General features: G+C 33.2%; 2 protein-coding genes across 2 annotated transcripts in view; both read left to right on the top strand.

Moving 5' to 3' along the window:
- Positions 1 to 6606: 6606 nt before the first annotated feature.
- On the top strand, positions 6607 to 10052 carry LOC110095085 (TORTIFOLIA1-like protein 3). Its single transcript, XM_020820466.2, has 5 exons — positions 6607 to 7533; positions 7601 to 7718; positions 7803 to 8344; positions 9017 to 9423; positions 9930 to 10052. The coding sequence occupies exons 1-4, from the start codon at positions 6724 to 6726 to the stop codon at positions 9371 to 9373; spliced, it is 1827 nt and encodes a 608-aa protein (XP_020676125.1). The 5' UTR covers positions 6607 to 6723; the 3' UTR covers positions 9374 to 9423; positions 9930 to 10052.
- Positions 10053 to 13500: 3448 nt separating this feature from the next.
- Positions 13501 to 23196, top strand: part of LOC110095088 (betaine aldehyde dehydrogenase 1, chloroplastic) — a 49927-nt gene continuing 40231 nt past the window's right edge. The window contains exons 1-2 of the mRNA XM_020820470.2: positions 13501 to 13706; positions 13812 to 13954. Of these exons, the coding sequence (XP_020676129.1) occupies positions 13598 to 13706; positions 13812 to 13954 (252 nt within the window). The 5' untranslated portion in view covers positions 13501 to 13597. The remainder of the gene's footprint in view (positions 13707 to 13811; positions 13955 to 23196) is intronic.

Genomic DNA, 23196 nt, shown 5'->3' with positions numbered 1-23196 from the left:
AATCTCCAACTCATTATGACTCACAATTAGTGAATCACATAGATCAATATGATATCACATAGAGTTATCATGTCATGTATTTGATATCATTTAGTACTTCATTTAAAATGTATTAAAATCAAATTAAATCATTTAGAGTATCAATAGATAATGCATTTTAAACAAATTTAGGGAAGATATAATTCAAAGAAATCAAGATCATTGAAAAAAAAAAGAAGTAAGAGATTCGTCACTTACAATGAATAGAATAAAATCTGTAAAAGGAATGAATGATAAATATGATCCAAAGGCTTTTCTGTCTCATCTTTCTTCTTCCCCTCTTTCAATTTCTTTTTGGCCAAATAATTAAGTGAGAGAGTTAATGAGGTGAGGTACGGATATATATATATATAGATTACTCACTTACAATGAATATAATAAAATTTGTAGAAGGAATGAATGATAAATATTATCCAAAGGCTTTTCTCTCTCATCCTTTTTCTTCCCCTCTTTCAATTTCTTTATGGCCAAATAATTAAGTGAGGTAGTTAATGAGGTGAGGTAATATATATATATATATATATATATTGTGAAAGTCAGTTTTTCTTTTGTTTTCCATTCAGGTTTGTCCGGACGAAGTGGAGTTCGTCTGGGACGATCAGTTATAAATTTGGTGACAGAGAGATTCGTCCTAGGACGAAGGTGGTTCGTCTGTACGAAATTTTTCCCGAGAGCAACTCGTCCAGGGACGAAATAATTGGAATTAATTTTCGTCTCACGATCTGTGGCCAGAGGAGATCGTCCCGGGACGATCTGGGGCATCGTCCTAGACGATCCTATTTTATAAATATCTGAATAATGTCATTTTGAAGAAAGAGAAAAGGACAGGAGAGAGAAAAATGAAGGAAAGAAGAGGAAATCCGAGTTTTGGGCGACTTCGGTCCGTTTTCATCCGTCGCCGTAGTTGCAAAAGTTGACCGACTCGAGGTAAGGCACATTATGCCTTTCTCAACTTTTAGAAATGTGATTTTTGACGGATTTGCTGTTTCAAATTTGTATACCATAAGCGAAAATCTGGTATAATTTCGTACCGGTAAAACTTTTACCGTGTAACTTTTGGTATGTTGTAGAGATGTTGTTTTCACTTGTTTTGAGTATTTTCTGCAAAGTTTTCACCGGGCAGTTTGAATTCTGCGGAGTTTTTATCGAATAGAAAATTATTTGGATGTTGGAAAATATTGCTTCAATACAATGAAAGTCTTAAAATGATGTTTTACACCATCTGTGGTAATTTGGTAATTTTCTGAAATCGTGATTTGATCTGTTGAAATTTTTATGGATTACTGTTATGTCGCTGACGATTTTTCTAATATAATCTGATTTTTCTGAATTGGATGATTTGATGTGTTTTAATGATATCATAAGGGAGTTATAAGGGGCCGAAATCCTTTGAGATTCTGTCCGTGTCAGGGAAGGGAGGCATAAGAGGCCAGAATCCTTTGAGATTCTGTCAGGGTCCGGGAATCTAAAAATAAATTCTGATATGATAATTTTATATATCTGATATATATTCTAGTGCTGTAAGCACAAGGGAGGCATAAGGGGCCATAATCTTTTGAGATTTTGTCTGGGTCCGGGATATGTGATATGTGATCTTATCTGCTTTAACCATGTGCTTTATGATTTGTACGATTATGTGATATGGGATTTGAAATACGATTTGAACTCTGATTTGAATTTTGATTTGAATAATTCTGTCATATGAAATGAATTCAGTTCTTCTGTATCAATTATTTGATTTCTTTTTTATTATCTGTTTTGTACGCATATCTATATTCTGTTTGATTGTATGAGTTTCTGTACGATTATCTGAATTTTGTACGGCTACTTGAATAAACTATTTTGATGATTTTGTTGTGAGTTTCTAGAGATTTTGATTGGCTAGTGTAGTCTTGCTGAGCTGTTAGCTCATCATTGTTATCTGCATGATTTTAGGTTATGGGAAAGGGAATGAGATTTTTGATTAGCCATTCAGTGTCTGATCTGAGATTAGATTTTTTTTTTGTACTTTTATTTTTGTACAGTCATGACTTTTCTGTTATGTTATGTACTTTCTACTTAGAGTCATGCACTGTATTGTACATGATTATTTTGATGAAAGAAAGAAGAAAATCATGGATGAACTTTTCTGTATATTTAGATGTTTATAGTAGCTCTGTGATTTCAGTATGTTTGATTATTAGAAGAAAGTCTGAAAGCAAATTCCAAAGTTAGATCCTGGATTCATTCGTCACGACTCGACGAGACGGGATTCGTTCCGATCGGATTGGGTCGTGACATATATATATATATATATGGCCTAGCACCGTAGTGCTCACCAGACTAGCGCCAAAGTGTTTTACTTAAAAATTTTCATATTTTTTTTTTAAAAAAAATCACATATTTGAGTTATTTCAATCTCCCCACCTTTGAAAAGTTTCATCCTCGACATTTCTTTATTAGTTCGAGAGAGAGAGAGACAGAGCATGCTCAAAATAAAATTTCAAACTCAAATAAATTAATTATAAATAAAAAATCACATTTTTTATTTCACCCATAAGTTTTAGTTATATTTCAATTATTCCAATAACCATTGCTCTGATACCATTTTGTCACACTTCATGATCTATATTGAAAGAATTACACCAGTCTTTCATTTTAACCATTTTACAAGAGCTTATCAATGAACAGCGGGAAGAAACATGATTGAATTTTTGTCCTATTTGGAGCATGATATCATAGGATCTTTGCTGTTTCCTGAAAACATGTAAGACAACGTAATGAACATATATGAAAATGTATTTTTGGTAGATTTATGGGAGATAAATTTGTAGAAATCAAAATCAATTAAAACAGAAGTAAAATATTAGTCACTTAAAATAAATAGAATAAATTTTTTTACAAGAATGTTTGACAAATATGTTCCAAAGGCTTTTCTCTCTCCTCTCTTCTTCCAATTTTTTCCTAGCCAAACAAGCAAGTGAGGGAGTCGGTGATGTGAGACAAGGATATATATATATATATATATACTCTTCATGGCCTAGCACCGCAGCGCTCTACTTCAGAATCTTTATATTTTTTAAGAAAATTTATTTCAAATATTTGAGTTATTACAACCTCTTCAGGCTTAGCCAATTGTGAAGTTCACAATCTCTACAAGTTAAGTAGATTCACCCTTTATATCAAGATAATCGAAGGACTACATCCAAGAGGTTGCTAACACCATCAAATAATTCGTTGAGAGTATTCCTTCTGGTTTGAACCATTTGAGGATTCACCTCCATCACCTTGCCCATGATTACTCGTCATAAGGGAACCGAGCTCAGACCAAGGAGTTGGACCAAATAGCAACGTAAGACAAGTGTTTAGGGTAGTTCATATGGAGTTTTATTTCTTATTGTACTTTTTTATCTTTTTTAATATATTATTCCTAGTGATCCTTGAATCCCCATAAATAAAAAGTGAAGAGACACACATTGAATATTTTGCAATTTTTGAAAGTACTATTGAGCTGGTGAGATACTTAATACGTTATCCGAAATCACATTTATCGGACACGAATCTTGGGGAATATCCAAGTGCAAAACTTTTAAAATTAAATTCATGGACATTGGAACTCCAATTTAAGTGAACTTATAGTCAAAGTGAACGTCTCAAAGAGATAATTCGAACAACATCAAAATCGGTCCAATTTGAGCCCAAATTGGTCCAAATAGGGGGCCCGAAGCATATTTGGAATGTTTAAGATATAAATTGGAGGACCAAATAATATACAAATATAGCATGCTTATAGTTGAATCCAGCGGCTCGACCAGATGAATCAAATGAGCCTAATATTGTTCAATTTTGACATCATTAAGGCATATATAAACACTTGAAAAATGCTCTACAATCGAGGGGATCAATACGAGCCATTTGATGGAGTACTCTGCGTTTATCACTATTTTTCTCCATATTTATGCGGCATGTCATTAAGGAATATACACACACACACACACACACACACACACACACTCACTCACTCTCTACATGAAGGAGACATTTTGGTTAGAGATTTAAGAGAACTTTGAGGCTTCAAGGGCTCCAGCACCACTGCTAGCGAATCTGCGTCGACGGACAACCACTCGACCGCCAACCATAGTCGGACTTCTGCTTAACCATCGTTAGACCACCACTAGACTTCTGCCTGACCATTGTCAGACCACGGCCGAACTTCCACCCATTTGCCGATCGCAACTGGATTTCCACCCTACCATCGTTAGACCACCACCCAACCATCTTCGGAGCACAACCTGATCACTGACTACCGTCAGACTTTCACCGGGCCGCCAACAACCGTCGAACTTCCACTGACCACCAATAGCCGCCGGACTTCCACCGACCGCCAATAACTGCCAGACTTCCGCTCGACCATCCTCGGGGACCACCAACTGTTACCGGATTTTCAACCGGCGGCTGACCGACACTGGACTCCAGCCCGACCACTGTCGGATCACCACATGTTAGCCGAACTTCTACCCAAGTGCCATCAAACGTCCACCTGATCGCCATCGGACTTTCGCTCAACTCTCCAAACTACTATAATCCCACTATCTCTAGGTCAAGCGATGAATCAACCTTTATAATTCGCTCAAACTTAGTAGAATATTTTCACTTCGACCAGACCCTGTAGTTTTTCCCTCTTTGGATTTTTCATGAAAAAATATATTGTGTTTTACTGCTCTTTCTCTCGCTTAAATCATATATTTGTGCGTTGGATATTCATGTATCGTTAAGATGAAAAATTCATCACGAATACTTTAGCCGGCAACAAATATTTTTTCTCCTCCTAATACTCTATCTTCGGATTCCCGCCTCTTGAGCTAATATATATAACTTATTCATAAAATTGAATCCAACATATGTATTACATTATTATAAAATTTTTAGCTTATGGTAATTATGGAGAGAAATGATAAATTTAACCCTTACAAAAACACTTCTTAGATATGGAATGCCGACACTCAAAATAGTGATAGCGATACATATCTGATGATTTAGGACCCGACAAAGCCAAATCTAAAATGTAAAATGCAATTGGGACAATTTCAATTTTAAATGTTTCCTTCGTCAAAATGCTGTATTTGACGAACATGCTGATTTGTGTATTGAAATAGACTCATCGGAAGCTCGCCGTTTTATGTGATCAGATCGTCTAAGACGACTCTCTATAATCTTATCTTCCAGTGGAGCTACTCCAACCTTTTCACGGATATGCTCATTTCAAATTCGTCTAAGTTCAAAAAACGGACTTAAATAAGTAGTCGAGATTAGCAAAGCTTACTTTTAACCTTAAATGAACTTTTAAATATATATTTTATAAGAAAATAAATAATGGTTAATGAATTATGCGTATTATGAGACATAAAATTTCGCAAAAGTTGGTATAAATTTTGAAGCCCGTCTTGATCTAAAAATTGGTCAAGATGTCCTGACCTAATTTTCTTCCCTTCCCCATAGATCTGAAACTATCAATAGATCAATAAACGAAAATCATACCATTTGATTTCAATTTGTGAGTTTATTAAATAAAACTATTACTATAGATTCCAAAGTTCAAATCATGCCATGTTCTAATATAAAATTATTATTATTATTATTATTATTATTTTGCTATGTTAAGTTGATTTTTATTGTGCTTTCTGTTTTGTTTCTTAAAGCAGCTTCTAAGCATAAAAATTTTATTTATAGTACTAAAAAGCTGCTTTAAGTTGCAGTAAGAAAGTCGTCCCAAACGAACTCTTAGGCTTCGTTTGGAATGATTTTTTTACTACTTCTTAAAGCAACTTTTTTAAAAAGCAATGAGAAAGTTTATTTCGGACGGCTTTCTTACATTAATAAAAGATATTTTGATTAATAAAGTTTTAAAATTTTGAAAAAATTCTCATAAAACTAAGTGTGTAATTAATTGCCTTATTTGAATAAATCTTTATAATATTCAATTAAATTGTTAATTATAAAATATATCTTATTATGCTTATAATATATCTTATTAAACTAATTTTCTTAATTATCATCTTCTGTGCCCATTCCCTTAAAAAGGCAATGGAGGATCTGTTTGTCTCCATTAGATTTAAGTGAGCAATGCTCCAATGGAGTGTCCGCCTTCTCTTCATTTAGTTAATTTTCTTTAAATTTTACTTTATCTATTTTATTTTATTTTTTTGTTTTCAATTTTTTTTTTGGAATGAGATATTCATCCGCTGCAACCTCCGAAAGGGTGTTTGACGGCGTGACTAATCTTCAGTTGACTTAGAAGAGACACTCACCTCAGAAACCTTCTGGTCCGCACTTAATTGAGCCCCGCTTAAAAAAAACGGCGGATTGAGAGATTCCAAATCGTGCTTACCTATTAATCAAACTAAGCATTAGTAGGTCTTGTATCAAAATTTAGTATATAACTATATAGATGACATCAACGAAACATGTACTGATGCACAGGCCCCTCACATTTAAAACTCAATTTTTACTTCTCCCTCGCATCCAAAACTCGATTTTTTAGCTCCGCCAACCACCCCATGACCCACGAACTTCAATAAGATCCTTGGTTGGACCTTCTTGTTGGCACTCTACAACTCTCCCAAGGAATGCCGCTTCCCTTCACCCTCCAATCTTCTCCCAACTCAGAAAGTTCTCAGCTTTCTACTCTTCACTTTCACTTCAGCAATGGCGACTCATCCTTCCTCTCCCCAGGAGATCCGGCACCGCGTAAACCATTTCCTAACCAAGCTTTCCGACCGCGATACCGAAGCCATCGCCGTTGCTGAACTCTCTGCCATTGCCCGTAGTCTCACTGCCGACTCTCTCGTCCCCTTCATCTCCGCCGTAGGCGACGCTCGCCCCACAGATAAAACCCCTCTCCGCCGCCACTCCCTCCGCCTGCTCTCCCTCCTCGCTCGCTCCCTCCCATCTTCCTCCCTCTCCCCTCATCTCCCCCGTCTCCTCGCTGCTGCTCTCCGCCGCCTCCGTGACCCTGATTCATCTGTCCGCGCCGCTCTAGTGGATGCCGTACGCTCCCTTGCTGCCATTACTCCGGCTGCCGCTCTCGTTTCCACCCTCCTCCGCCCCCTCGCCGACGCCCTGTTCCATGAACAGGATATTCACCCCCAATCCGTTTCCGCGCTTTCCCTCTCCGCAGCCCTAGAAGAATGCAACCGCGAGGATAGCGAAGAGCTCTCCTTCTTTCTACAACGTCTAGTCCCGCGCCTGGTGAAGCTCGCTCGGAGTCCGGCATTCAAGGCAAAGCCGGCTGTTTTGGCGCTTCTCGGAAATATAAGTCTTGCTACCTGTGGGATAGGAGATCCCGAGCTAGCGGCGCTGGTTAATTGCCTTGTTGAGTTTCTCGGACACGAGGACTGGGCGGCTCGGAATGCTGCTGCCATGGCGCTTGCTCACCTCGCGGCGATGGAAAAGGAGCGACTTTGCAGGTTTAAGCAATCTTGCCTTGCGACTTTTGAGGCCCGGCGATATGATAAGGTTTGATTCTCTCTTTATCCCGATCTATTCATCTCGTTCTTGATCTGGAAGAGTTTGTGTAATGCAGGTGAAGGTCGTGAGGGATTCGATGAAACGGATGCTGGAGGCGTGGAAGGACATCCCAGAGGAAGACCTGGATATGCCGAAGCCACTATCTGAATCACAGTCGAGCTCTTATCTCAAAGGTGTAACTTTTTAGCCTTCTTTCACAATTTGGGTGTTTGTGTTAGTTTAGATCTCTGAATTTGTGCTAATTGTGAATTGAACAGAGACTGGCAATGATAGAAGATGCCAAGCTACTTCAATTAATAGTTCTTTATCTGCTTCCAAAAAGATAAGAATTCCCAACTGCAGATCACCGCCGAATGCAGTAACTCCAATTGGTACTGCAAAGAAGATTGTGATTGATCAGAGGAAAAATTCAAGAATGATTGATCAGAAGAAAAACTCAGATTGGAGAGTTGAGATTGCTGATGCTCCTTCTTGCAAAGCTGAAAGTGAGAATAGCGTGACAAGTAAGGAGAGGGGTTTAAAGAGTTGTCAGCAAGAGAGATCTGATAGCAATGGAAGATCTAGATTGGAGGTGAAGAGGGCGCTTTTTGAGAAGAATTGGGAGGATAAAAAGATTGGTAGCTTGAAATCTGTCTCTCGGATTGTGCCATTTGAGGAGACTGGAAAAGAGACGATGAATGAAACTACTGTGGCCACTGAAAAGTTCCATGGAGAGCAGAAGGATGGTGATTTTTCTTTGATCCGGATGCAGTTGGTTCAGATTGAGAACCAGCAGTCCAGCTTACTTAGCCTCCTCCAAGTAAGATTCTCTCATTTAACACTAGAGCTCTTGTAGATGATAAACTTGTTTTCTGAAACGGTGATTTTGTTTTGAAAATATTTTAGAATATGGTGGTGAGATCTGCGATGCTTTTTTATAATTGACTGGATCTAATATATCTACTCTTCTAAGTGGGTCATCGGAAGTAGAAATTATTCTGTGCGGACACCGGACTTTCTGGAGGCGAATCATAATTCACCACATCACCCGTTACACAACAAATGGGTGATGTGGCCGTCTCCGGACGGTGTCCGTATCCGTATAAAATAATTTCACCATCAGAAGACTGACATTTGAAGTGATCAAATCATCTAAGGTGATTCTCTCTAATTAAAAAAAAAAAAAAAAAAAAAAAGTTTATTTTTAATGAAAAAATTTTTAAAAAAAAAAAAAAAAAAAGTTTATTTTTAATGACAAAATTTTTAAAAAGAAACAAAAAGTCTATAGCTAAAATCAAGTGTGACAATTGTCGAAAATGAAATTGTAAACAAACTATCTAATATGGATCATAAATGGAGAAATCTAACATATTTTCTTACTTCAAACATCTAGTTGAGTCCTTAGGCAAGTCTTACTTTAACAGTTCGTTTTAGCTTTATAAGCTTTCATGTTCCAATGCTTCTATAATAAAAAATCTTCAATTTTTGCCAGAGATTCATTGGAAACTCACAGAAAGGCATTCATTCACTGGAAGCAAGAGTTCTCAACTTAGAACTAGCACTAGATAATATGTGTCGAGATATAGCTTCAGCTTCTGCTTCAGCTTCTTCTGGGAGAGTAGTAATGAACAAAGATCAAGAAGCTCAAATGTGTTGCAGGTTACCAGGCACAGAGTTCTTCAGTCCAAAATTTTGGAGGAGAGCAGAGAGTAGATATACTTCAAGGTTCTTAACTTACAAGCAGGGAGCTCAGTTTGGACTAAGTGGGGGATTCATTAACCCCTTGGCTGAAGCAAATCATCAAACATTGGGTAACACAAGTCGGTATAATGGAACTAAGGTTGTCTAAGATGGCTCTACATTGAAATTTTCTTCTCAACTGAGTATAGGGCTCATAAGGTGAGTTATCATCAAATGTTTACTTGTCATACTTATCTCTTTCAGTAATTTGATCACTCTCTGGGATGACTTTTTTACTACTTTGTAAAAATGTTTTATAGAAAGCAGCTTATTAGGCTTCGTTTAGGACGGCTTTCTTGCTGTTTCTTAACCTTCTTACTGCTTCTTTAAAAAGCAGTAAGAAAGCCGTCTTAAACGAAGCCTTGTTAATATATTTTTTTAAAAACAATGAAAAAATAGTGGTTAAATAGAAATTGTAAAAAGTTGTCCCAAACAAAGTCTAAGGCTTCGTTTGAGACGGCTTTCTTACAGCATCTTAAAGCAACTCTTTAGTACAACAAATAAAATTTTTATACTAAAAAACCGCTTTAAGAAGCAGTAAGAAAGCCATCCCAAACGAACCCTAAATCTAAATAAACTTTGAAAACACATGCCTCTAATCTTTCCTTTATTTCTTTTGAATTTTTCCACACAAAATTTTAACTATTTGCACATACACACTGCAGGTTAAATATGCAAATCATGAGCAAGGATCTTTGTTGATGCAATCTGCAAAAAAATATTTTGCATTTTTTTGTTTTTGGGTTAAATTATTTGTTTGCTATTTATGGTGACAATGAGGTTCTTTTTCTTGAATGCTTCCACCTCACATGCCTCTTGGCTTTGTTACAATACACTCTTTCAAAAGTATTATCAGCAATGCAAAGTGATACCTTTGTTTTAATGTTTGGTCACATGCAGAGAAACAAATATCATTTTTTTCAAGTTTCCAAAGGGACAATTATATCTCTCTTATTAAGGAAACTTTACCATATTTTCTTTTATTTATGACATTCTCTTCCAAAAAAGAAAATATTAAATAAATCTTTAGTTATCATATAGAAATTTCTAAGATTTTATTTTAATAATATTATTCATAAATAGGGCTAATTCAGGTAAAAATAACAACAAATCTTTATCCTGCTACGTGGGATTGGCTAAAGGAAGTTTTTTCCTCTATTGTGATCTATTAAGAATTAAATTGTCACTTAAAATTGATAAAAATAATTATTTTTATATTTTTTAATTGAGTCTTAAAAATAAATTTTATATTTTATATTTGAAGGTTCAATTTGTTGGGTATTATTTGTGACATGAGAGGTCTTTTGAATTCATGTGATATGAAAGGTATTGATTATTGTAAAGATTCTTTTTGTAAAGTTTTCTTATAATATTTGAATATGGCAACACTTTTGCCAAAGTTTCTTTAGAAGAAAAAAAAAACAAGAAAATAATTTCATGGAGAATAAGAAAATGTATAATAAATTTTAAAATAATAATAATTTTATTAATTTTAAAGATTAAGTGTCATATTGGATAGAGTTAAGATTAGGGATTAAATTAAAAAAATAAAAAAATAATTGAAATAATAAGCTTCATTTGTATTATTATATAATAAAATCATATACATTGTTTTATTTTGTCTATTAATTAAATATTTAAAATTAAGTTAACTTATTTTAATTATTTTAAAAGAATAAAATATTTTTTAATGGAGCCTTTATATTAATTAATTACAATATGATTTAAGGATTAGATTAGAAATTAGTTAGATTTTATCATATTCTTGAAAAAAAATATTATAAAAAAATAAATAAGAAAAGTTCATTTGGAAGGGACACTTTTATTGTTTTAATATCTTGAAGTCATGTGATGGCATTGGCTTTTGCAAATGATTCTTCTCTAAAGTTTTCCTATAATATTGACTATGTAAGTTCTTTTTTTTTTTCTTTTTTTTTTTAACTTCTAATAAAAGAACAAAAAAAATAAGCATGAAATAACAGTAGATATTAGGTGTTATATTATAATTTTAAAATAAATATTCTTTTGTTCTTTCATTCATTTTTAGTAAGCTTTTTTATAACATTATTAATGATTCGATAAATATAATCTTGCTCAAAGCTATTCGATCTAATCTTGAGTCTAGTCAATTATGAATATCGATCAGCTCAGTTTGTTCTTCAAGTGATATTCAATATTCATCATGATTAATTTTAAAGTAGATTAGTAATGACTATATCGTTTAAATATTATGATAATATTTTATTAAATTATTAAACTTATATTTGATAATATTTATTTTCAAATTTTTTAATTTAAACTAACAAATTTTTGATATATATAAATTATACTAAATGAATTATAAAAAAAATCAATACTTGAATATTGATTTTCTTAATTTAACTCTCAAATTATTTTAATGTTTAAAGATGTAGATATATACCTTTTTTGTCCTTTCAATATTTAAAGTTAAATTATGAATTTTTTAAAATATTTAGAACAATGATAAAGAATAATTCTTTTCAAACCATTTCTTTATATTAATTATCATGAAAATACATGAACTAGATAATATATTATATATAAATTAAATTAAATATATAATCAATTGTATGAAAATAACCTATTTTTTGTGGCTTTAAATGAGAAAAAATTGAAAAAAAAATAGATATAGTAAAAAGGAGCTCCTTTATTATTATGGTGTTTAGGGCATCTCCAGCGAAGAGTTCTATTTTTCACGGCAAAATACAACAAAACTCCAAAATATCGTGGAGCTGCTCCAATCGAACGCCATATGCGAAGGTAACGATCCTTCTCCCTTTGGTGCGTTTTTTTTCGGTTGAGAGAGCAACATAGCGTAGGTGAACAGTGCGACGCCAATATTGGCGTTGCACTGTTCACCCACAATATTTGGCGTTCAGCTGGAGCGACCGAACGACGCCATAAACTCGTTTGACGTTCGATTGGAGATGCTCTTAGAGCAAAGTTTCTCTCTCATTGTGACTTACTAATATATACAAAAGAGCAACTCATGCTATAAATGAAAGAACTAAAAATATTATCATTATAGTCTAATAATTATATGAATAAGTTACTGTTCAAACCTTACTCAATTTTTATACAGATATTTATTCAAACCTTATCCTACTCAAGATCGAATTCATTCGAAAAATAACAATTTTGACAAAGTTTCTTTAGGGAAAAAAAAAAGAAAATAAATTTTGGAGTTATTATAATGATTTTTAATGATATTTACTAGTGATCATTCGCACTATTGGAGTTATTAGAATTATTTATTGTCATATAAATATTAGAAAATGCAACTTACTATTTTTTAGAAGAATTTACATTTATTATTATTGTAATATGTCCTCTTTATTAAAGATAGTTTATTGATTATATTTTTCCTTAACTTTTCTACCAAACACATGACATGTAATGACATATGAATCACATGGTAGAAGAAAATATTATTCATGTAAAGTTATATAATCAAATGGAACTCAAAGTTAAACAAAATATTATTTAATTTTAAGGTAGAAAAAATAAGTAGAAAAAAGATAGATATAATTTTTAAAATTTAACCCACCGAGGCTTACGATTATTCGGGTCAACCCGAACCCGACCCGCTTCGGGTCCGGATCAACCTGACACGACCGAATGACCTGTTTCCAAAAAAAAAAAAAAAATTAGTCTTCGGGTAAAAAATGGGTTAATATCCTCTTTTTCGGGTAAAAACAGGTCAATCTCGGGTTGCTGGGTCAAAATCAGGTTTTCGGGTCAAAAACGGGTCAATTTCGAGTCAAAGGGTTAACCCGAACTCGATCCGATTTTTGAAACGGGTCGAAATGTTGAACCCGAACCCGACCCGTTTCGGGTTTAGGTTGACCCTAACCCGAAATTTTCAGGTCAGATTTGAGTCGGGTTTTCGGGTCGTGTCAAATATTGACACCCCTACTTACGATGGTTGGTGGGCGAGCACGATTGGGAACCCATCTTAGCTTCGAATCCCCCCACTATGACCTCACCTCTTGTGGGGTAAAGCAAATATGGGCCCGATGCCTGTGGGTGACCTCGCTAGGTATCACTGAGGAATTAGTTACGTCACAAAATATTTCCTTTGGAGTGACAACAGATATGATACCCGTTCAAAAAAAAATTTTAATTCAAATTTTATTTTAATTATTTAATTTTAGTATTTTTCAAGGAGCCATGAGTGATGGATTAGGCTTACTTATAACTTTTGAACCCTAATGCGACAAAGTTGATACATCTTCGTCAGTGCACTGTCGGAGGTAGTCATCTGACTTTCTATGCATTGTACATTCTCTCTCTTCTTCGCACTCTACTAGCGATGGCGATCCCAATCCCTCACCGGCAGCTTTTCATCGACGGAGAGTGGAAGGAGCCAGCAAAGGGAAAGAGAATTCCCATCATCAACCCCGCTAACGAGACCGTGATTGGTTCTTACCATAATATGTTCTCCTCTTTTACTTCGACTATTGAGACCGATCTATCAATCGGTGGATCTAAGTTCTTCTTCTTTCTGATCTTGATTATGTTTGTAGGGGATATACCTGCGGCGACTGTTGAGGATGTTGAGCTGGCAGTTGAGGCCGCTCGCCGGGCTTTCTACAGAAACGGCGGTCGGGAATGGGCGCGAGCATCTGGAGCTACTCGTGCGAAATACCTCCGTTCCATCGCTTCCAAGGTATAAGTTTTGCTCTATCTGTTATTTGGATTGCGTTATCTACTCTTTTTCTTCTGATTTTTTCGCTTTATCGTGCTTTTTATCAGCTGATGATTTGTAGAAATGATGTATAACTTGTTTTATGCGTTTTTGAAACCATATATGAGTCAGATTATAAATTATGCTAGCCAGCTACGTCAAATGGGAAATGTCTCTGCGATCAGTTATTGTGCTCACTTTTTCCATTTAGACGGCGTCATTGCCGTTGGATTTGTGGAAAGAACAAGGCGAGCAGGGAGACAGAGGAAACCAAGAAAGCCAAGAGAATAGAAATTGTATTCATATATCTAAGATAAAGAGTACAGTGGTATTTAAAGACAATACTAGGTAGAAATGTAAATAACTCAATAATACATGTGCTAGTATTCTAATAGGATTAGATAAATTTATCTAAATCATTTCACTTTCTGTTAGTTTATCAATCACCAGTGAGCACTTTTGGTAGGAGTTGGGAAACGACCATTGCTTCCGTAATGCGTTTCTTGAAGCTAGATGTGTCGTTGGTTTAGTTCATGAAATGAGTTATAAGAAAGATATGAACCATATGATTAAAAACTTCACATCGTTATAGAACCATGAATATCCATGAAGTTGATTTTCTTTTAAGTAATTAATGAAATATTAAAAAAGTGAAGTGGGCGAAGTAAGGACAATGAAAGGATTATATAGGGGCATTTATTGTTTTTAAAAGGCATGTGATCAGATTCACATGAATTGATATCATGGTTATTAATTAGGAGAAATGTGTATGTCAAAACTATGTTTTTTTTTTAATTGCTAAACTATGTTAAAATTGCTAAAAATATGCATTGAACTGTGACTAGCATTATAAGTAATTTTGGATTTTTAATTTTTTTTTATTATAATAGGATTATATCCAAGATAATTATAAAGTTTCTATATTTTTGTATACAGCCTATGTTATTTTCATATGATGTTTCTAATTGGGTTGTTTTTTAAAGTGATAAAGTTAGGTCAATGGAGGAAAATTTTTGACGGTAAGGGCTTAAAACTAGTTGAGGAAGTTTATGTAATCTAGCATATGTAAATTGGTAATGATGTTATAGATTTTATTTTATTGGATGAAAATAAATGATTATGAATTATATTGCTAGATGATCAAGCCATATATAGCTATGATAGATTTAAATACATTGGATCTCTTCTATAAAAGAACGGGATATTAATAATAACATGAATTTTAAGAGTTATAATTGTATAGTTGGACTAACTTGAATTGAGCTATGGTTGGATCTGATTGAGGCATTGAGCCAGATGAAGATGTTTGTTGTGTGTATTGTCAATTGGGTTGGACTAACTCAAGCTTACAAAATATCAAATTGACTATAAATCAAGCCTAACTTTTTCTCGACTCGATTCATGTAGCTTTACCAATTATATTGTAGTTAGTATTCATGCATGCTCGATCCACCATTCAAGTGACTAGTAGCACGCTATTTATTTCATATTTTATTAATTGCACAAATTTCAAGTTATAACCTTGAATTTTTTTAAACGACAAAGTCTCCATCATGTACAGACTTCTTGATCTTTTACAATCACAACAAACTACAAACAAATGGTAGATTTCTATGTTTGCATCTCTAATACTTATAGCATAGTTCATATTTGTGTGGTTGTCAGTTTCCTTTTGATCAGTATTAACAATGCCCTTTCATCATGCTTCTTGTATTGAAGAACTCAAGTTGTTGACATTAGGATATTTTTTACAAAATATAAAAATTTCAAATAATTACGAATTGACAAAATTGGCTATCTCGAATATGATTCAAAGCTTGATTTCAAAATCGGGCCGACCTTGAGCCAAACATATTTTCACTTAAGTTAGCTTTAACCCAAAATTGAGCTCGTAACAAGTTTTGGTTGAGCTTGAGCCTTATTATAGGTCAGCTTGCTTGGCTTGATTGGTAGGATAAAATTATTCATGCATTACTTGTTCTCCATTGTCCTTGTCATGATCCGGCCCAGATGCTCGATTTAACGAGGTGAGAACTAAAAATCGGACGTTAGGATCTAATCATTTTAGTTCAAAAATAAAACAACATTTAAAACATTAAATTCTCTCTTCCATTACTCGAAAGAGCCACTAACAAAATTTTCTCAAATACTTAATATTTATTTCAAATCATAAATTACCTGTTGTCATTTGCTCGCCGTCTTCTGTAGACAAACTTGATAGGAAATACTTGAGTTCGCAAGTAACCCTAAGGGAATACTTGAGTTCGCAAGCAAACCTATCACTAATTGGAGATAAAACAACGAGAATTCAGCCAAAATCTGGGCGAAATCAGCCCCAAATAACTAAATTGCAATAAGGGAAACAAAGCAAAAGCAACATGAAATCAAGATACAAGTGATCCTCAATTCGAGAGGAGGATCGTCTCTCCCAAATCTCTAGACAAGAGAGTCTAGAGCCCAAAACACCCAAGAAACTCCAAGAAGAAAACAATACTTGCATGCCCTTCCCTACCCCTTACCTCTCCTATTTAAAGACTTTTTCACCTCCTCAAATCTTTCCTAAAAATAATTTTCAAATAAATTCAAATCCCGTGGACCCCACCAAAGGTAGGGGTAGACCTAAAAAGACTTGGTTAGAAAATATTAGGAATGACCTTTCTTTATTAGATTTAAACGAGAATTTGGCTTTTAATAGGACACAATGGAGAAAAAGGATTCATGTAGCCGACCCCACGTAGTGGGATAAAGGCTTGATGTTGTTGTTGTTGTTGTTGTTGGAGTTTATGATAGAAATTTACTCATGATATGAATTTACTTACAATGGAGATTTTTCAAATATCTAAAAATCTTCCTCTTTTCCCCCTCAAAATTTCTTCTCCTCACTTTAAATTGTCTTCCTTACCTTCAATTTAATGTCGCTAATAATTAGAGAAAGAATTAGAGAACAATTTATACAAAAACATTTAAAACAAACCTTTTTCCTCTCTCCCTCGTCATTCCTCTTGCTCGTTGAAAATTCTTCCAAATTTAGCACTTCCTTAGCGATAGGAATGAAAAGGAATGGTTTAATCTTACCCTCCAACATAATCATTTGCTAATATTAAGAAAAACAAACTTACCTTGCTCTCGCACGAAGCCTTCGGCCGTCCGCTCGCTCCCTCTGTTTCGTTCGCGAAAATAGCGACCCTTTCCTGGGTCGCGACTTCTTTTTATTAGGCGGGTTGCCGGTTCGGTTGAACCGGCCCCCAACCGGTTCGTTATAGTCCTCCTATGAATCTTTATATGTATTAGTTTTTTTATGTATGTTAAATTAAGTATTTGCTTTTGGATATCCCAAGTTGATCAACATTAGAACAATTTTTGGCTCCCAATGTTATTATGTTGAATCAAGATTAGATCGATCCCACTTGTAACCAAGTTTGGCTTAATCAAAGTATGGACAAAATAACTTCAAACTAAGCTTAAATTTAGGTTGGATCGGAGATTGGATTGTTAACAGGCCTACATGGAGATAAAGAAATTTGTAGTCTCAAATTGCGCGAGGTTAAAAAGAATCACATCCATTCCAACATCCAAATCAAAGGAAAAACAAAATAATTCAAAGGAATATTATTGGAAGTCCTTTACATACTTAAATACCCCTTTTTTTAATAATGAAATCTCTCCCAAATTGAAGAAGATGTTAGAACAACGTAGGCAATCCTATATCCAAAAAAGTCATTGAAATCCCACAAGAGAGATTATAGTCAATAGTCAAAGCCTATAATGACAGAGCTGCAAGCCACCCTTAATAACTATGGTACATGAATTCACAAGTCATAATTGAAAAGTGCCACAAGTTACACAAAGTCTTAGAAGCAATGCTAGGAGCCTTAATTCACGACCCAAATAATAATACATAAATAAATCACGACCACAACAAATAATTCTTAGTAAGGATTTTTGTGCAACAACAAATAATCAAGGCTAAACCAATCCAAAACTCAACTTAAGGTTCAAAATAGGAATGAACAGATGCTGAACCAATTAAAAAAAAGAAAAAAAAAAGAAGAAAAAAAGAAGAAGATGCTGAACCAATAGAGAACTGATGATTGGACCAAATAGGGAGTAATACTGTGAACTTGTTGAACCAAATTAAGCACGCATGGGAATTGAATATAGTTAGAGGGGAGAATGGTCAGAACATGGGATAACATAATTCATTCTCTATAGAGATCATCATAGGTATGTTTATCAAGAGGAAAAAAAAAAAAAACTAAATTACTAAAGAACACCACTAAATAACATAAACTTAGGTAAAGACAATGCTCAACTATCAATCAATCATCTCAACACACGTGCTGCGTTTTAAATAATTATAAAATTTGAGAATTGTATTAAATTTGCATAGATTAAAAAAGTTTGGCTTTGATGAATTGTGCATTTGATATTCATGAAGCAAATTTGAATATAACTATTGCGCTTCTTGTAGAAAAATCAATGAATAATCACATGAAAATCTATCACACTAGTGCACAATATACATTTTATATCCATAATCAGTAGTGGATACAATTCATTGTCTCGTGCCACTTATGGTACAAGATGTGTATGGCAACAATCTGATAAAATTTTGGATGTAAGTTAAAAAGGAGGAGATGAAAAGATAAAAGAATCTAAGGCATTGGTGGCTAAATCATAATAGAAAACTAAGTTGTATACATTGAAGACTAGATTAATATTAGAACTTATTGAAAATTGCAACTTCTAAGCATTTGAACAATATGTTGCATGATTTTGTATGAGCCTACCATATTTTACAGAGTTATTTAAAGGCTCCTATAGGAAACTTTTTTGGACTCGGACAAACAAATATCTTATAATATGATTTGAATTTCACATCTATTATTCATTATAGCCATAAATTTATAATTGTCATATTTAACAATTATCATTTTTGAATATCTCATGCAATTCACAGATATGCCGTGCAAGTGATTGTCTAGATACACTAGACTTTGACTTATAAGGAAGCTCAACAAGATCTATAAGTTTTTTAGGTTGAAATCATATAATTATTCCAAATTGACTCATACCATGGAACAATTAATAGATGAATTATATGGAAACTTTGTCATAGGCAATAGTAAATCTCAATAGACTTATTCTTTACTATGTCTATTTTTTCTGTACAAAAGTATATTCCTACTAAAAATTCAACCTATTTAGCATGTTGTTTTAATTTTTTGTTCATTTTGATACTTTAATGCTTGAAGATTATAATATAGGACAGATTCCTTAGGTAGCAAGTATTATCTCTAATGTCGAAGAGCTTCTATGATTACATAAAATTCTTTGTCATTGTCTGGATGTATTTGTCTAACCTCATTTCATTTCTCACTAAAATAAGTAGTTGAATGCTCCTTTTATTTAAAACTTTACTAGTATTTAAACATTATGCATCACAAGAAACCTTAATCACCATATCAGGCAATTTAAGCACAACAATATTTTTAAGTTTCTTTATAATATTCTTAAAAGTACGATCAACAGATTTTGTCCAATTAAATTTCTCATTTTTTAGAAAATTGGTGATGGGTGTCATTACAATATTAATCCCTTAATAAATTGCATATAAAAAGTTGCCAAGCCATAAAAACTTTGAATGTCATGAATATTAATAGGGTTTGGTTAATTATTAGTTGCTTTAATTTTATCAAGATTACAAATAGTATTACTCTTCACAATTAGTCCCAAGAATATCATGAATGGTGTAGCAAAATAGCTTTTTTCATAGTCAAATAAACTTTTTAGTTTGCAATACTCAAAGATTTTTTAAGATGGTTTAAATTATCCACTATAGTTTTATTATGCATGAGAGTATAATTGAAGTACACAACAATAAGTTTTTAAATGAAAGTTTGAATAACATGACATAAATTATTTGCTACATTAGTCAATTTGACTGTCATCATTAGCCATTTATATTATCCTTTCATAGTTTTAAAAGTAAATTTTCATTCATATTTATCTTGCATTCTTACTTTACAACACTCTTTAGATCAATTTTCAAAGGTATGGTAGCTTTAGTCATCATATCCAACACATCATCCAATCTAGGTATGGCAAATCAATATTTGATGATAACGTTATTAATTTCTAATATCTACACAAATGCACTAACTTTCATCTTTCTTTGGTAAAGTGATGCAGGAAGCACATAAGACTTATACTGTCCCTTTCTTTTTTAAGTAAACAATTTATCTGCCTTTTAAGTTTGACATATTCAGTTAGGTTCATCCTCTAATGTTATAAATTAGGTGGTGAGAATTCAGGAATCATATCAGTATCATGCTTTATTGTTTAGATTCCAATTTAATGCGATTAATAGCTTATTTTTCCAGAATACTCATGCTTCTCGCATTATCACATAACATGATTTTGTGAAGTTTATTATCGCACTTAGAATAAATTTAAAATCAAAAGTTCTTTTCCATTCAAATTTAGTTACTAATATTAAAAATGCAACTGAAATAGATTGGAGTTATCAATATGAGCAAGAAAAGAGTAGTAAGGATGTCCTTGGAGTATCAAAATGAAAAATTCCTAATAATAAAAATAGTTGGTGGTGGAATCAATATGTGCAAGAAAAGATAAAAAATATAGTAGATTTATTATAAAAATTGATTTAGATGTAAAACTTCTTGATAATTGAGAAAGATATAAAGAGGCCTTTACGAAGTCTAAGAAAATAATATATGATGCAAAGATTTTAGCTTTTAATGATTTATATAATAGATTAGATGCTAAGGAGGGATAAATATATATGCATAAGTTAGCCAAACATAGAGATAAGAGTAGTAAAGATTTAGTTCAGGTGAAGTGTATTAATGATGAAGATAGAAAAATGCTTTTATTAGAATAGGATTTTCAACAAAGGTGGAAGAAATGTTTTTTATAAACTCTTCAATTAATATTATGAGAATGTGATTGATTTTAGTGACCTTAGCACCTTTAATGAAAATAAAGATTTTTGTTCTTATTGGCATATTAGTAAAACCGAAGTTAGAGATGTTTTAAAGAAAATGAAGTATGGAAAAACTGTTGGATCTGATGATATTTCAATAGAGGTGTTGAAATGCTTAGGAGATGAAGGAATTTTTTGGCTTACTAAAATTTTTAATATTATTTTGAAACTAAGAAGATGCCAGATGAGTGAAGAATGAGTGTATTGATTTATATTTTTAAGAATAAAGGTGATGCACAAACTTGTGCGAATTATAAAGGAATTAAGTTAATGTGTCATACTTCAAAATTATGGGAGAGATATATGGAGCATAGGTTGCGGGGCTTGCGGTGTGATACTAATGTTTCTCAAAACCAAATTGGATTCATGCCAAGATATGTATGCAATATAGAGAGAATAAGGAGAATCTACATATGATATTTATTGATTTAGAGAAAATATATACTAAAGTTTCAAGAGAAGTGCTATGGAGAGTTCTAGAAAAGAACGGGGTTAATAATACTTATATTCAAGTCATTAAGGATATGTATGCAGGAGCTGTTACTTGTGTTCAGACACAAGGTGGTTTGACCAAGTATTTTTCTATTTTAGTTGGATTACATCAAGGATCAGCCTTAATCTCATATCTTTTTGCTTTAGTCAAGGATGTTCTCACTAGACATTTGCAAGAGGACCCTGGTGTATGCTTTTTGCTAATGATATTCTTCTTGTTGATAAGACTAGAGAGAGTTGAAGGTAAACTTGATTTATGGAGGTTAACCTTAGAGTCTGAAGGCTTTTGTTTGAGTAGATCTAAAACTAAATATACGGAGTGTAATTTTAGTAATAATAGTTTTTGTGGGGGATTGTGACTTTGGGTGATCAAGTCATTAACAAGAGTACATATTTAGATATCTTGGGTATATTGTTCAGAGTGATGGTGAAATTGATGAGATGAGGATTCAAGTTGGTTGAAGTGGAGGAATGCATTGGGCTTGTTGCGGGATAGAAAAGTCCTCAAACTTAAGGGAAAATTCTATAAGATGGTGATTAGACCTGCAATGCTTTATGGTGCAAATGTTGGGCATTAAAAGAGAAGCATAATATTAAGTATTGTAGAGATGAGGATGCTCAGGTGGATGAGTGGCTTTACTCTTAGAGACAAGATTCGAAATGAGCATATAGGTGAAAATGTTGGATTAACTCTAGTGAAAGATAAGATTAGAGAGAGTCGCCTTAGATGGTTTGGTCACATAAAACGGTGGCCTTCCGATGACCCGGTCAGGAAAGTAGATGTATTAGATTTGACTTATGTTAAGAAAGTTAGAGGTAGACCTAAAAAGTCTTGGTTAGAAAATATTAGAAATGACATTTCTTTATTAGATTTAAATGATAATTTAACTTTTAACAGAGCACAATGGAGAAAAATGATTCATGTAGCCGACCCCACATGGTAGGATAAAGGCTTGATGTTGTTGTTGTTTGTTGCATCGATGATGCATCACATAACTTGAAAAGAATTCTCAATCAAAGTTTTTTCAAAATCACTAATATCTTTATTAAATTTATTTATGTTTTTCTCCTTATTGATTCCATTGTCATCTTCTTTTACATCAATATTTAAATTTCTACCAGAACATTCATTTGCATAATGGCTAGTCTGGTGGCACTTAAAACATGATTTTGTAGAAATTTTAGAACCAATTTATAATAACTCTCTTAGGCGTAACAAATTTTACTATTTTCTGAAAACCTAATATAAATTGAAAAACTTGCTCAAGCGAGGGAATGTGATGTGGTCTCATCTCTCATTAGATGCTAGGTTTTAATAGATCTAAAAATAGCAAGCATTCTCTTAGGATTTTTAATTATTCCTGAAGCAATAGTAATTCATCAAATTTAATGATGTTTTCAGTTATTTTTTTGGTTAATTCAATAAGCAGTTATCTTGATATGATAAAAGCATATATTTATGTTTTAGTCATTTTTTCATTTCAACTCAAATAGTTCTAATCCTCAACCAATTTATCCCTTTATTTTTCCACACCTATTCTGTATATTTTAACTTGCTTAATTAATTTTAGTTTATAAAACTTTACTTGACACTCAGATGACATAGCTTTCCTTTCAAATAAATTGTGTTATCTATTACACAGTTAGAAAATAACCGTATGATCTATTATTTCATCAAATATAGATGCTTTGATTTTTACCCTCTTAGTTATGTCATCATTTAAAC

Source organism: Dendrobium catenatum, unplaced genomic scaffold (assembly GCF_001605985.2).
Source record: "Dendrobium catenatum unplaced genomic scaffold, ASM160598v2 fragScaff_scaffold_1179, whole genome shotgun sequence".
NCBI lineage: Eukaryota > Viridiplantae > Streptophyta > Magnoliopsida > Asparagales > Orchidaceae > Dendrobium > Dendrobium catenatum.
This window is presented reverse-complemented; position numbering and strand designations above follow the sequence as displayed.

Excerpts from the sequence above, each read along its gene's own strand:
- LOC110095085 (XM_020820466.2), top strand. The coding sequence starts at position 6,724 with ATGGCGACTCATCCTTCCTCTCCCCAGGAGATCCGGCACCGCGTAAAC. Across the intron at positions 7,534-7,600 it reads AGGCCCGGCGATATGATAAG|GTGAAGGTCGTGAGGGATTC; the intron begins GTTTGATTCTCT and ends TGTGTAATGCAG. Across the intron at positions 8,345-9,016 it reads GCTTACTTAGCCTCCTCCAA|AGATTCATTGGAAACTCACA; the intron begins GTAAGATTCTCT and ends AATTTTTGCCAG.